The sequence below is a fragment of the Notolepis coatsorum genome, assembly GCF_963971535.1.
Source record: "Notolepis coatsorum genome assembly, chromosome: 8".
Lineage (NCBI taxonomy): Eukaryota > Metazoa > Chordata > Actinopteri > Aulopiformes > Paralepididae > Notolepis > Notolepis coatsorum.
The window spans coordinates 15,676,550-15,692,330 of NC_140172.1; the positions used below are offsets into that span (position 1 = coordinate 15,676,550).

General features: G+C 44.2%; 1 protein-coding gene across 2 annotated transcripts in view; it reads right to left on the minus strand.

Moving 5' to 3' along the window:
* Positions 1-15,781, minus strand: part of atp2a3 (ATPase sarcoplasmic/endoplasmic reticulum Ca2+ transporting 3) — a 195,214-nt gene that overhangs the window by 20,077 nt on the left and 159,356 nt on the right. For both annotated transcript variants that reach the window (XM_084320256.1, XM_084320255.1), the window contains 2 exons: positions 6,896-7,029; positions 321-438 (listed from right to left, as the gene is read on the minus strand). In XM_084320256.1, coding sequence (XP_084176382.1) covers positions 321-438; positions 6,896-7,029 — 252 coding nt within the window. The remainder of the gene's footprint in view (positions 1-320; positions 439-6,895; positions 7,030-15,781) is intronic.

A 15,781-nucleotide genomic window follows, 5' to 3' on the forward strand; every position in this document is an offset into this window, starting at 1 on the left:
AGTACAATTAGTTACTGCACACTACATCATCCCTGAGTGGAACATGGAAAGCCAAACTTTCCCCCACTGTACCGAAAACCCGTACCGAACCACGACTTCAAAACCGAGGTACGTACCGAACCGTGGTTTTTGTGTACCGTTACACCCCTAGTGTATATAGATACTAGACTCTATAGGACTGTGAAGCTCTGTATCCCCCCCCCTGTACCCCCCCCCCCCCCCCCCCCCCCCCCCATGCTGCTTTGACACCTGAATTCCCCCAAGGGGATTAATAAAGGATCATCTTATCTTATCTTCACACACACACCACAAATACTCACCGGCAACGGCTCCACGTAGAGGATGAGGAAGTGCAGGGACAGGGAGAGGATGATGGCTCCCAGCAGCCAGATGTTCACCCAGGGAGGCATCCGGATCAGGGACTGGTTCTCAGACAGACTGACGAGGACAAGAACATTAAACATGTAAACCATCTAGAGGCCAGCGTTTCTCAAACTACGGGTCGCGACCCAAAGTGGGGTTATGGGTAGGTGACATTGGGGTCGCGCATTGGCAAGTAAATTATTATTTTTTTATTTCTTTTTTTTATGTTCTGGCAACATATTTTGGCTAAATATGCCTAATTTTATAAACGTGTATTGATAACATAGTGCTGTAATAAAATTGTCTAATAAATATGCATGATCAAGTTCAACAATGTGTGCTTTTATTTTGATATTCCTTAATTCCACGTTGAAATTATGCGATACATTAAAGGATAACTCCACTATTTTGGGAAATTAGCTTATTTAACATCTTCCCTGGAGTTAGACAAGAAGATGCATACCTTTTTTGTCTCTGTGCGTGCATTTTAGCTTTGGGAATAGATGCTCCGTTAGCATAGCTTAGCTTCATCACTGGAAGTGGGGGAGGACAGTAGCCTTACAGTGCCTTACAGTGTATTGCAAGGTCTGACATTGACCAAACTTGATATGCATGACCTTGGTGGGCTCTAGGTCAACTCCTGAAAAGGGGGTCAATGTCAGACTTTGCAATCAAAAGTTAGGGGGCTAATAACCCTTGCCATAATTTCAGTGCGCCCCTAACTTTTGATTGCAAGGTCTGACATTGACCCCCTTTTCAGGAGTTGACCTAGAGCCCACCAAGGTCATGCATATCAAGTTTGGTCAATGTCAGACCTTGCAATACACTGTAAGGCACTGTAAGGCTACTGTCCTCCCCCACTTCCAGTGATGAAGCTAAGCTATGCTAACGGAGCATCTATTCCCAAAGCTAAAATGCACGCACAGAGACAAAAAAGGTATGCATCTTCTTGTCTAACTCCAGGGAAGATGTTAAATAAGCTAATTTCCCAAAATAGTGGAGTTATCCTTTAAGTGTGGGGTGCCCAAAAAAAAGCCTAAATAAAATGGGGTCATGGTATAAAAAAGTTTGAGAACCCCTGGATTAGACAGTGGTTCAGTTCAGGAACACAGAGTTAATCTAACATGTTGCGAAGATATCACAAAAAGAAAATCTTCCAACTAACTACAGCTCTGTAGGCTTAAAGCAGCATCTGAAGTGAAACCACATCCAGTCAGTCAATGCCCATCTGCCAGAGGAGGTATTGTTTAATTTATAACCCTTTATTGTCAATATGCTCCGTCACAGAAATGTTTTTGTCGCTATTATCGCATAGTTAGCTATATTCAGCTTTTGCTATTATTCAGCTGGCTAGCATGTTGTTTCAAGGCCATGGAAAAACCTTTGATAGCTCCTCTAGCCATCAGTATATAAAATAACAAACAAAAGCTGGGGTGGAAAAATATAGAGGGCACCGTTTCCCCACAAATTAGAGATTAGGGTATATGAAATATACACTATGACTGCTGTTGTGACAGGGTTAGGGTCTTTACTCTTGGCTACATTTGAAAACGCAACTTTTATTCATACCGTCTGTAGACATGGATTTATGGCTTGGGTCCGGTACCGGACCCATCGGGCTTAAGAGTTTAAAGATGCCCGTTCTGCCATATCACCTTCCTAGAGGAAAATAAACATTTAGGCACTGGGTTTATTTCCTTTTATACAACGGTATGCAAATTTCTCAATTCTGATTGGCTGAAACAGTCAATTTACATTTAATATTTATTTTTCATAATCCCACGCTCTTGGTCCCAGGACCCGCCCACAACCGAATTACTATCACTCCGCCGTGCGACTTTGTAGAAAAAAACAAGATGGCGGACAATAATCTTTACAAATGGATATGTTGATAGCGTCATAACGACTAAATAAAAACCGATTCTGTCACGGCGAATGTCTTAGTTCTTTAAACAATGTTGGATGATGTAATTGATGGGTCATGAGTCATTGTGGAACAAAATAAAAATCGCGCGAATTGATTGATTAATTGCAATTATTCTTTTTAATTGTTCTTTTCTTTCTATAGAAACAGCTGGGAGGTGCGCTGTTTTAAATGAGGGTGGACTGAATGGATATGTTGATAGCGTTATAACGACTAAATGGAAAACGATTCTGTCACGGCGAATGTCTTAGTTGCTTAAACAATGTTGGATGATGTAATTGATGGGTCATGAGTCATTGTGGAACAAAATAAAAATCGTGCGAATTGATTGATTGATTAATTGCAATTTATTTTATTTTTTTACCTACTTTCAATAGAAGCAGCTGGGAGGTGCGTTGTTTTAAGTGAGCATGGCCTATTGAATTGATTGATTGATTTATTGATTGATTGCTAATTTTATTACTGTCCGCCTGGTTTCCAACTGGTTAAGTTTAGGCCCTCTTTCGAAGTTGGTTAAGGTTAGAGTTAGTCTTTAGAGCAGGGCGATAGACCACCAGCCCTGGTTCCAAACTCTAACCTTAACCAACTTCGAAAGAAGGCCTAAACTTAACCAGTTGGAAACAAGGCGGACAGTAATAAAATGAGCAATCAATCAATTCAATAACCCACGCTCACTTAAAACAGCGCACCTCCCAGCTGCTTCTATAGAAAGTAGGTTTAAAAAGGTTTTACCTACTTTCTATAGAAGCATCTAAGAATGAAGTTCTATAGAAAGTAGGTTAAAAACTAAAGAAAAGTTGGATGTGTTAGTTTGTTGAATGTCTAGGTGAAAGACAGTTGGATGTGTTAGTTTGTTGGATGTCTTAGTTGAAAGACAGTTGGATGTGTTAGTTTGTTGGATGTCTTAGTTGAAATACAGTTGGATGTGTTAGTTTGTTGGATGTCTTAGTTGAAAGACAGTTGGATGTGTTAGTTTGTTGGATGTCTTAGTTGAGAGACAGTTGGATGTGTTAGTTTGTTGGATGTCTTAGTTGAAAGACAGTTGGATGTCTTAGTTTGTTGGATGTCTTAGTTGAGAGACAGTTGGATGTGTTAGTTTGTTGGATGTCCTACTGAGAACAGTTGGATGCACTTCCGAGCTGCTTCCACATGGAGGCAACTTATCTTTTTTTCTTTTTTGGGAACTACTTTTTCTGGCGGATGGTTTTTTCAATAAATCTTCAATTAATGTGTTTATTGTATAGCAATAAGGTTGGATGAATGTGCCAGTTGTATAAAAGCATTACACCATCTTGTAGTCGTGGATTGTGAAAATTAGACCATGCCTCGGCTGCGCCTCGGGCCTAACGACCACCCCTAGGCATGGTCTAATTTTCACAATCCACTCCTGCGCGTGATGTAATGCTTAAATCCAGAGCAACCTAAAATGAGTTAACATCCGAGTACACATTATTATTATTATTATTATTATTATTATTATTATTATTATTATTATTATTATTATTATTATTATTATTATTATTAATTTGACTTTACTTTCATTTTCTGAGAAAACCATTATGACATGTAAAAGGTATATAGGGAATTATATAAAACAAAGTCCTAGCACAGTGCAGACTGAAATACACAACCTCAAGAGGACTGAGCAAATTGTAATCACTGCTACTGTACAGTACCCTGGCAATCCATGATTACCTTCATCTTTTCTTTAATAATTTCTATATCTTCCTGGGAGTAGTGTATTGCAGGATGTGAATGTCCTCATCATCAAGGGAGAAGTGGTCACAGTGGTTTCAAGTACATGATAATTTTTTCTGCCAGGCAGCGCAAGGCAGAGCATGATGTTTTTGGGCACGCGTGTCTGTCAGTCCGTCTGTCTATCCACCACTAATCTAGCATAATACCAGGCTGATCAGTATTGGTTGTGTTCGCTAGGGCTGACCTTCGATTATTTTTTTGGAATTCGAAGCTTCGGGGCCGAGATTCGATTTTAATTCGAAGCTTCGAAATAAAAATAATTTTCTTTTATTATTAATATATATATCTATTTTTTTTTTTTTTTTTTATGTTGTGGGACTTGTACAGCACTTTGTTCAACTTTGTCAGTGCTGTAAAGTTGAAACCTTTTTAAATCTTAGACAAACTAAACACTCATGAAATATTGTAAGCCGTCATTTGAGGCTTTATAAAAGCAGCACAATGAACACAAATCTGTCAGTGCAGAGTCCGACCTCATCTTAAATAACAAACAGCATTGCTTGTTGTAATTAACAAAGAGAGGCAGAGTTGATATATATTTTTACATAATCACATTTTCTTTTCATATTTGAATCCCATGCCCATCGAACGAAGGTATTTAAGACAGCCCTACTTGCTATACATTCAGATTCAGATTCAGAGTTTTATTTGCCACATGGAATTATACACTCAGAGTTTCTTCACCACACAATCACAAATAACATTCCGTGGACAAAAGGAGCAGGAAGAAGAATAAATCTTATAATTACCTGCCCCTTATTCCTAAACTAAAAAAAGTATTTTCTTAATGGTCGGTGTACAACCTAATTTATACAAATAATAATTTATACCATTATACAGAAACTCACAATCCACATTTAAACAAAGAAAAAATTAAATAATAATAATAAAGAATAAGAATAAAAGAAAGAGAGAAAAAAAAGAAAAGATCTCACTATTCAGATCACATTTGATTTTCATACCGACTAAATATTTCCTTTTTATAATTTTTTTTGAATTGATAAACACTTTTACATCCCTTAAGCTCGCTATGGAGAGAATTCCACAACTTCACACCAATAACTGAAGGACACATCTGTTTAAGTGTGGTACGTGCAAACTGATGTTTAAAATTGTATTTTCTCCTACTAAACTCACTTTCTAAATGAAAAAGATTTTGTAGTTTTTCTGGCAGTGTATTATTTCTTGCCCTAAACATAATTAACATTGTTTGAAACTTAACCATGTCTTCAAGTTTAATTATTTTAGATTTAATAAATAATGTATTTGTGTGTTCTCGATAACTCACTTTATGTGTGATTCTTATGGCCCTCTTCTGTAGTATATATAATGGTTTTATATTGGTCCCATAAGTATTCCCCCATACTTCAATACAATAACTGATATAAGGTGAGATGAGTGAACAGTAGAGTGTTCTCATTGCCTCATACTCTAACACATCCTTTACTTTATTCATAACAAAAATACTCTTGGACATCTTTTTTTTAACGTGTGCTATGTGCGATTTCCATGTTAATTTATCATTTATAATCACACCATGAAAATGAAATGCATTAACTCTCTCTATATCAACTCCATCTATTGTCAGTACTATATTTTAATCTAGTTTTCGATTGCCAAAAATCATAAATTTAGTTTTTTTCAGATTCAGTGATAGCTTATTTACATCAAACCATTTCTTTAGCTTTGTCATTTCATACACAATATATTCTGCTAGTTCCTTTAAATTATTTCCAGAGCAAAAAAGAAAATGGTATCATCAGCAAACAAGACAAACTGTAATAGTTTTGAAACATCACAAATATCATTAATATATAAAAGAAAGAGTTTGGGCCCCAAAACTGAGCCTTACAGTCATCTATCTTAGTAGAGTATGACTGACCTTACAGGTATATATCTTAGTAGAGGATGACTGACCTTACAGTCATCTATCTTAGTAGAGTATGACCGACCTTACAGGTATATATCTTAGTAGAGGATGACTGACCTTACAGGTATATATCTTAGTAGAGGCTGATTGACCTTACAGGTATCTATCTTAGTAGAGGATGACTGACCTTACAGGTATATATCTTAGTAGAGGATGACTGACCTTACAGGTATCTATCTTAGTAGAGGATGACTGACCTTACAGGTATCTATCTTAGTAGAGGATGACTGACCTTACAGGTATCTATCTTAGTAGAGGATGACTGACCTTACAGGTAACTATCTTAGTAGAGGATGACTGACCTTACAGTTATCTATCTTAGTAGAGGATGACTGACCTTACAGTCATCTATCTTAGTAGAGGATGACTGACCTTACAGGTATCTATCTTAGTAGAGGATGACTGACCTTACAGGTATCTATCTTAGTAGACTGACCTTATGTATCTATCCCAGGTAGGGCTGGGCGATTAATCGATTTTATCGATTAATTAAAATTCATGATTTAGGACGATTTTTTAAAATGAAAATCTATTTTACAAAAAGTGATGTTTGGTGAAAGTTAGATTTGCACTTTATTAAATTCATTCTTGTTTGATGATCAAGAGGCACCTTTTATTTGTTTTAAGTGAAGTTCGGTGAAAAAGCAAGTCATTGCACTATTAATCCCAACAGGGACATTCATCTTTGTTTGATAATTGTTTTTGTCAAATAAAAACAAAGCTTATTTTTTTTGAAGATTGGTGAAAGTTAGGTTTGCACTTCAATCCCAAATAGGGAAATTCATCTTGGTTTGATAATTTTTTTTGTCAAATAAAAACAAAGCTTATTTGAATGATTTCCTTGGCGTGTGAAAAAATCAGAGATTTTATTTTGAGGCCATATGGCCCAGCAGCCCTAACCCCAGTAGAGTATGACTCACCTGTTGAGAGAGTTGAACATCTCGATGGTCACCAGCACAGACAGGGCCATGGTGGTGGGGTAGCGCGACTCAAACACATCACAGTCTATGCCCTGGAACATGGGGTTGTCCTCAGTGCACTGCATGAAATGTCTCTGTGGGGAGGCGAGAGAGAGGGGTGTGGGGGGTTAGGGTGTGTGTGTGTGTGTGTGTGTGTGTGTGTGAACAGGATGTCACTCGGTCCTCTGCGACCTGGTTTGATGGCGCTCAGATCTGACGTGGCAGCAGCTGGGGAAGCTTAGCCTCGTTTTCCTTCTCTATCTGACATCAACCCCCAAGGGTCCTCCCCCGCCTCCTCCTCTCCTCCTCCTCCTCTCCTCCCCCTCCTCCCCCGCCTCCTCCTCCTCTCCTCCCCCTCCTCCTCCTCCTCCTCCTCTCCTCCCCCGCCTCCCCCTCCGCCTCCTCCCCCTCTTCCTCTCATGCAACATCTATTCTCGTCCTCCTCTGGGAATGCCAAATATCACTGTGCCCACCGGGAGAGAAGACGTCACAATAGAAATAGGACACGACCCCGGCTCTACAGAATAACAGCCCGAGGATAGATGGTGCTGCTGCGACGCACACACACACACACACACACACGAGAATACACTGTTAAAATGATAAATAAATAATACTTTAAACTTTGTTTTTGTTGTCGCATCGTTTTTGTTGTCAAATAAGTAAAAAATCTAACCCTAACTAACCTTACTGTCATCATGCACTTGTCCTAATAAACTAACCTACACTGTTACGAAGGGTCAGATTAAACCGAATATATATATTTATTACTTGAGATATATTGTATAGTATTTGTATATCGTCTGATATCCCTTGTATATTCTTTGTACATATACACGGAATATCCCTTTACCTAGTACATGCCAGACCATAATATTCGTTCTCCTATTGGACAGCGATCCCCTAGGCGCCACGGCCATACCCCCCAATGTCTAGTTCAAAGTCACCGCTAAGACATGCCTGGACATGCCCGGTTCTGCGCAGGAATACGAGACAGAAATAAGGCTGGTACTAGATTGTTCACCTTACGTATAAATACGTCGCAGGTGGATACAGCAGTATGTTAACCAATAAGTTGAAGCCTCACACCACGATACAACGTGCTGTGAAGTGGGCCCGTTTTGCCCCGAAATAGAGCCTCGAGACCGCGTGCGAATTGATAGCTGAAGTGTCAGAGTTTAACGCTGTATCGTCGAGTTCGACCTATTCTATTATTCAGTAATAGTCTATTATGTATAGTGTATCGTGCGGCTACCGTTCTACAGTGACCAGCATTACCAACGTTTCATCGTACCGAGCTAGTGTGCTTATCCAGGCTGGGCGGCCTAACCTTGTGCCGTCATCCGAGGAGCCCTAGACGAGAACCGTGTGGATATGTACACTGGATAACCTACCCCGACGACTACAGAGCCCTTTTCGGCTGGATTATATTTGCTTTGGTCCTGTGGCTGTTGGAGCGGAGAATCGTCTACACCCACTACCGTGTGGGATTTACCCTGTGAGGAGCACCGTCGAGCCCGCCTCTAAGACTCTGAGGCTAGCTAGCTTTCCTCCATGCGGCACTGCATACCGGAGAATAGCTGTTGTTTGTCTACGGATCAAGGGATTACTGCACTGTCTCCTGTACCTGGAGTCTCCTTATTCCTCGTTGATCCAGACTTTTGCTACCGACAAATCCTCTCCCCTGCTGGCTTACAACCGGAGGGAACCCCCTTAGTATCTCCAGCTGACCTACTAGTGTACCATATATAATTCTTACGATACAGGTGGTATTAATTATCTCCTGCGTAATATGCTCATGGACTTACGCTCTTGACCTATTCATGCACATTCTTCGCCTTACAAGCGCAACTCTCAATCTTGATAAGTAATGTAAGATAATCTTGGTGCTCTTCTAATAAATATTATTCTAAACAGTATTTCTTGTGAAGCCGTGTTATTGTGGGGGCAGGGCCGCCTCAGGGGGTGTGCGAGCAGTGCGGTCGCACAGGGCCTCGCGGGAAGGGGGGCCTCGCAAAAAAAAAAAAAAAATTATTTATTATTTTTTTTATTTTTATTTTTTATTTTTTATTTTTTTTTGCGAGGCCCCCCTTCCCGCGAGGCCCTTTTTCATCACAGACCTAAAATCTAGTTTTGCTTATATGCTTATATATTTCACATTAGACACGTAGACATGTAGAATGTGTCTGACTTGTTCCTGGGTCTGCAGACATACTCACTATTGGAGCTCAGCCTCTGGGGTTCTGCAGCAGACATTGGTTTCAACGAAGGGAGTGGTTTTACTTACATCATGTGTACAGTGGTGCAGTCGTAATATGGGAACTGGTAACACGCCACGCCACGTGCATGCGCACAGAACTGATTTATACACACACACACACACGCACGCACATGTGATCTGGTAACACTGCGTGTAACCGCGTGTGACCACGACTGCACCACTGCATGTGTAGTACACCGGCGTGAGTCAGCTGCGTTTGACTATTTCGCTCGTGCAGCTTTTGACTATTATGCTTAGTTATGCCAGCCAAGACAAAGAAAGAGGTCGGTCATTATCAGTCGGTCGGTCACCAAGGAACGTTGACGAAAGGCCTCTCGCTAGCGGGACAAATGGCCGGAGCCTTGTCATGGTATAGCCATGATGATGTCGGCTAGTAGCTAGCTTAGCTAAAGGCTAACTAGCGTTAGCTAACCTAGAGACAGCGCATACAGCCAAGATGAAGAGGATGGTCGTTTGGCAGATGAACTTCGTCAACTCCACGCGGTTGTCTCCATCCTCTTGGACGTTTGGTGAGTTTTTAACCTATTCTATTAACTCTATTCTATTCCCGCCGTGGACATCTCTCTCTCTCTCTCTCTCTCTGGAGCTAAACTGGCCGACTAGCTGTTGTAGTACTACTAGTAGCTAACGGTGTGTGACCTGGTGTCAGCACCTGTATGTAGCCGCATAGCTTGCTTCTGCGTTAGCTAATGGTTAGCGATAGCCTGGTTGAGCTAACTGTTACCCAGTTAGCTGTTTAGCTACGACGTTAGCTGCCGGCTGCGCTCGGCTGGGAACGTTCGTTTGATGCTATCAGTTAGCCTTGAGTTAGCTGTTAGCTTGTGCTACGACCATTGACATTAGCCGTGAGAATAGCAGGGGGTTATTTTTTTCCCGCCAGCGAGAGGCCTTTCGTCAACGTGGAGACCTGTGTTGCGGCCTTTCGCCCTGCGTTCCTTGGTGCAGGTAAGATTAATGAAAATCATGACATTACCCCACTCTTCCTTCCTTCCCCTTTCGAATGTTTTGTTAATAACGATGTTTTTTTCCAGGCAAAACATATGTTACTTCACAACATTTGGAGATACGACATGTGCTGTGTGTGAATTCATTGTCTTGGTCGTTTGTGTAGCTTGGGTAGCGTTGGGCCGTTGGCCAAAGCTGTGTGTGGCCTGGTGTCAGTAGCCTACCTGGCTAGCCTTTAGCTGTCGGCCATTGGCTCCTTGCTGCTTTGTTTTCTCTGGTATAGACCCTCTTCTCTTTGGATTTAAGTGTTGATCTTTGTCCTTTTGGATCTATGTATATTCATGTTGCCTTTGTGAAGTTATCTTTTCCTTCTGTTTTGTTCTTTCATTAAAAGTTGAATATCCTTTAGGGGGTCATCTTTGCTTATCTCTCTCATACATGCTCTCTCTCTAACACACATGCTCTCTCTCTCTCTCTCTTTCTAACACACACAGTCTGCCTATGGCGGCCTTTCTCGATGGCTAGGCTGTGCTCGCTGAGTCTGTACCTAGTCAAGGATCTTCAGTGACAGTGCTCAGGTATTCTGCCACTGTGTACTCTCTGTTTAGGGCCAAATAGCATTTCAATTTCTTTCCAATGTGTCTCTCTCTCTGTACACTGTATATTGACTGTAGAACGGGAGCTCTCTCTCGCTCTCTCTCTTGCTATATGTTGACTGTATCATGCCCACCCTCGGGCAGCGCTATTATTTACGAATATGTTGACTGTATGAAAAAAAAAGAAAAAAAATTAAATTATATAATATTTTTATTTTTATTTTTTTTACCTTTGGGGGGGGGGGGGGGGGGGCCTCGCGTTTAAATCTCGCACAGGGCCTCGCATTTCTCCCAGGCGGCCCTGTGTGGGGGTGTTCATCTCACATACATGTGTACTGTATGGCCAGTAGTAATGTACATAACTCAGTAGTGGTTTAATGATACCATACTTATTCAATACAGTCAGGGAATTGTACCCCTCAGTTACAATTGGTCCTTCGAGCCGGAGGGTAATTAGCGTAATATTAATATAATATTAATATTGACATGGCCAATGATGAACACTCCACAAATGGTTCTCCTAAGCTAGATCGCCCTGAGCGCAGACGGCAGCCACCTCTTTACCTAGAGGACTACGCTACCAGTCTACTACCTAGCTTTATACAGACGCTAAACGCGGAAAAAGCGGATAGTAAAAGTATGTCAAACCCTACCGACCAGGCGACCCTGCCAGTAGAGACCCTAGTGGGTTCTAACGTAACTGACCAAGCTCACGGGGGGGACCAGGAGGGACATGACATGACTTTACCCCCCGCCAACGTCAACGAGATAGTCCCCGGAGAGCTCCAGGATAAAGAAAGCCCTCCAGGGACGGAACCCGACCCACCACCAGAAGAGACGCGCACCCAGGAGATGGACCTCCTCGGAGCGCGACAGGAGAACGGATCTCCAACGAGCACTGCCAGAAGCCGACCACCTCCATCAGCGTCTTCCCCCAGCGAGGCGGACAAGATGCTGGCACAGGCATTTATCGCCACCCTGGCAGCCTCCACTGAACGCGATCGACTCCAAGCACAGACGCTTAGCGAGCGCGAACATTCTTCCATGGAACAAGAGCGCCTCCGCGCGCAACACCAAAGTGAGCGCGAACACTCTACCGTGGAAAGAGACCGCCTGCAGGCTCAACAACTAAGTGAGCGCGAACAATCTGCAGACCAAAGAGAACGCTTCCACGCGCAACTCCAAGCGCAAGCCCTTAGTGAACGCGAACACTCTGCGACCCAGCGAGAGCGCTTCCAGGCGCAGCAAAAGAGTGAAGACGACCGCATACGCCTGGAGACCAGACGCCTCCAGTCGGAAGAGAATATGGAAAGAGACCGCGCCGAAGCCCAGCGCGCCGCCGCCGATGCACAGCGCGAAGCCGCCAATGCACAGCGCGACGCAGCCCAAGCCCAGCGCGAAGCAGAGCGCGACCTCGCTCACATCAAGCGCGAAGCCGAGCGCGACCGATTACGAGCGCTATGGGACAAGGACCAGGGCTGGGACGATCGCATACCCGACCACCTTGCTTCCACATGGAGAGAGTGGGAGACAGAACTCAGCTCGCTCCCAGGTGTCAACATACGCCGCAGCTACTTCCCACCCACAGTGAGGCTGGAGACGTGTCAGATGGACCTGCACGTCTTCAGCGACGCCTCCGAAGTAGCCTACGGTTCGGTGGCCTACTTGCGGGCCCGAGAGGAGGGAGGAGAAATACATACTGCCTTCATCCTGGCTCGCTCAAGAATAGTCCCCCGCAAGCAACAATCTATCCCGCATCTAGAGCTCTGCGCAGCCCTAGTAGGAGCGCAACTCGCCACGTTAATCCAACGTGAACTCACCATCCCGGTGCAAAGAACAATCCTGTGGTCAGACTCCATGACCGTACTCACATGGATCCAGTCCGATTCGTGTAGATACAAGGTCTTCGTGGGAGTCAGAATCACAGAGATCCAAGATTTAACAGAAGCAGCATGCTGGAGGTATGTGGATACAAAGCAGAACCCAGCCGACGTCATCACACGGGGAATGTCCCTGGATGACCTCACACGTCACAATCTCTATAGTGACGGTCCCGAGTTCCTCAAGCTCCCGGAAGAAGAGTGGCCTACACCCACCCCACGGGAGGCGAGTGAAGAGGAGGCAGAGAAGAAGAAATCTATGTTCTGTGGGTTGACACACACACACTAGTCCCCACAGATCCCAACATAGACGACTGCCCCACCCTTGAGAGTGCGCAGTTAAAGACATTCCTGTGGCACCACCCTGAGGTTCCGTCCACTACTGACATTACTGCAGCTAACTACGAAGAAGCAGAACTCCTTCTGCTACAGCGAGCCCAAAGAGACTCGTTCCCCGACGAGCTAGACTGTCTGCAGGGATCAAAGCCAGTCCCGTCAGACAGCAGACTGCTCCACTTGGCCCCTGAGAGCGACGCCCATAATCTCATCAGAGTGGGTGGTCGTCTGAGGAGAGCCCCAGACTTAACGGATGACGTCAAGTTCCCGATAGTCTTAAACAGCCGACACAAGGTCACAGAGCTCATCATAAAGAAATACGACGAGGACGTGCACCACGCCGGGGCAGAGAGAGTCTTCGCTGAGATCAGACGTCGCTATTGGATACTGCAAGGAAGAGAAGCAGTACGACGCTTCCAGCGGACCTGTCTAGACTGTCGCAAGTGGCGAGCACAGCCCAGTATACCCCGGATGGCTGACCTACCCCCCTGTCGCCTCCGACTCGGCGACAAGCCCTTTCACTCCACCGGTATGGACTGTTTCGGCCCGCTGTATGTAAAGAAAGGAAGAGGGACGGAGAAGCGGTGGGGTATTGTATTCAAATGCATGACCACCCGAGCGATACACATAGAACTCCTTCCAACCATGAGTACGGACTCATTCCTTATGGCCTTCCGGAGATTCACATCGCGGAAAGGAAAACCGTCTATATTATTGTCTGATCACGGGACAAACTTCAAAGGCGGAGAAAGAGAGCTGAGAGAGAGCTTCCAAGCTATGGGCCCAGAACTTAAGACCCACCTCGCTCCCTCTCAGATTGATTTCCAGTTTAACCCCCCGAATGCACCTCACTTCGGTGGAACTTGGGAACGAGAAGTACGTTCAATAAAGACAGCCCTGTACGCCGTGCTTGGGGCCCAGACCGTGGCGGAAGAAGTCCTCACGACAGTCCTCACGGAGATCGAGGGAGTATTGAACTCAAAACCCCTCGGTTACGTCTCAAGTGATGTAGCAGATGTCGACCCAGTCACCCCCAACACTCTCTTGATGGGGCGGCTGGACCCCGCGCTCCCACAGACAGTGTACAGACCTGAAGAAGCGAACGGCCGAAGAATGTGGAGGTACAGTCAAGTATTGGCTGACAAGTTTTGGAACAGTTTCCTCTTCCACTATTTACCGTCTCTACAGACCCGCCAGAAATGGGTAAAAGAAAGAGACAATTTGACGGAGGGCACAGTCGTCATGATTATCGACCAGTCACTACCCCGAGCTATGTGGCCGGCCGGCCGCGTAAGCAAAGTGATCACTGGTGCCGACGGAAAGGTCAGAGCGGCAGAAGTGCTCATCCAAGGGCGGACATACACCCGACCCGTGGCGAGGCTGATAGAGTTGCCAAGGCTCCCCGACTCTCTTGATGACGACCATGACCCCCTGACTTTGTGAATTGCCCGACTCCTCACAACGGACATTGAGTAGTGGACAGTGCGGTTAATCTGTCTCTGCTTATCTAATTAGGTGCGGACTAATTAGGAGGCGGCTGTTACGAAGGGTCAGATTAAACCGAATATATATATTTATTACTTGAGATATATTGTATAGTATTTGTATATCGTCTGATATCCCTTGTATATTCTTTGTACATATACACGGAATATCCCTTTACCTAGTACAGGCCAGACCATAATATTCGTTCTCCTATTGGACAGCGATCCCCTAGGCGCCACGGCCATACCCCCAATGTCTAGTTCAAAGTCACCGCTAAGACATGCCTGGACATGCCCGGTTCTGCGCAGGAATACGAGACAGAAATAAGGCTGGTACTAGATTGTTCACCGTACGTATAAATACGTCGCAGGTGGATACAGCAGTATGTTAACCAATAAGTTGAAGCCTCACACCACGATACAACGTGCTGTGAAGTGGGCCCGTTTTGCCCCGAAATAGAGCCTTGAGACCGCGTGCGAATTGATAGCTGAAGTGTCAGAGTTTAACGCTGTATCGTCGAGTTCGACCTATTCTATTATTCAGTAATAGTCTATTATGTATAGTGTATCGTGCGGCTACCGTTCTACAGTGACCAGCATTACCAACGTTTCATCGTACCGAGCTAGTGTGCTTATCCAGGCTGGGCGGCCTAACCTTGTGCCGTCATCCGAGGAGCCCTAGACGAGAACCGCGTGGATATGTACACTGGATAACCTACCCCGACGACTACAGAGCCCTTTTCGGCTGGATTATATTTGCTTTGGTCCTGTGGCTGTTGGAGCGGAGAATCGTCTACACCCACTACCGTGTGGGATTTACCCTGTGAGGAGCACCGTCGAGCCCGCCTCTAAGACTCTGAGGCTGGCTAGCTTTCCTCCATGCGGCACTGCATACCGGAGAATAGCTGTTGTTTGTCTACGGATCAAGGGATTACTGCACTGTCTCCTGTACCTGGAGTCTCCTTATTCCTCGTTGATCCAGACTTTTGCTACCGACAAATCCTCTCCCCTGCTGGCTTACAACCGGAGGGAACCCCCTTAGTATCTCCAGCTGACCTACTAGTGTACCATATATAATTCTTACGATACAGGTGGTATTAATTATCTCCTGCGTAATATGCTCATGGACTTACGCTCTTGACCTATTCATGCACATTCTTCACCTTACAAGCGCAACTCTCAATCTTGATAAGTAATGTAAGATAATCTTGGTGCTCTTCTAATAAATATTATTCTAAACAGTATTTCTTGTGAAGCCGTGTTATTGTGGGGGTGTTCATCTCACATACATGTGTACTGTATGGCCAGTAGTAATGTACATAACT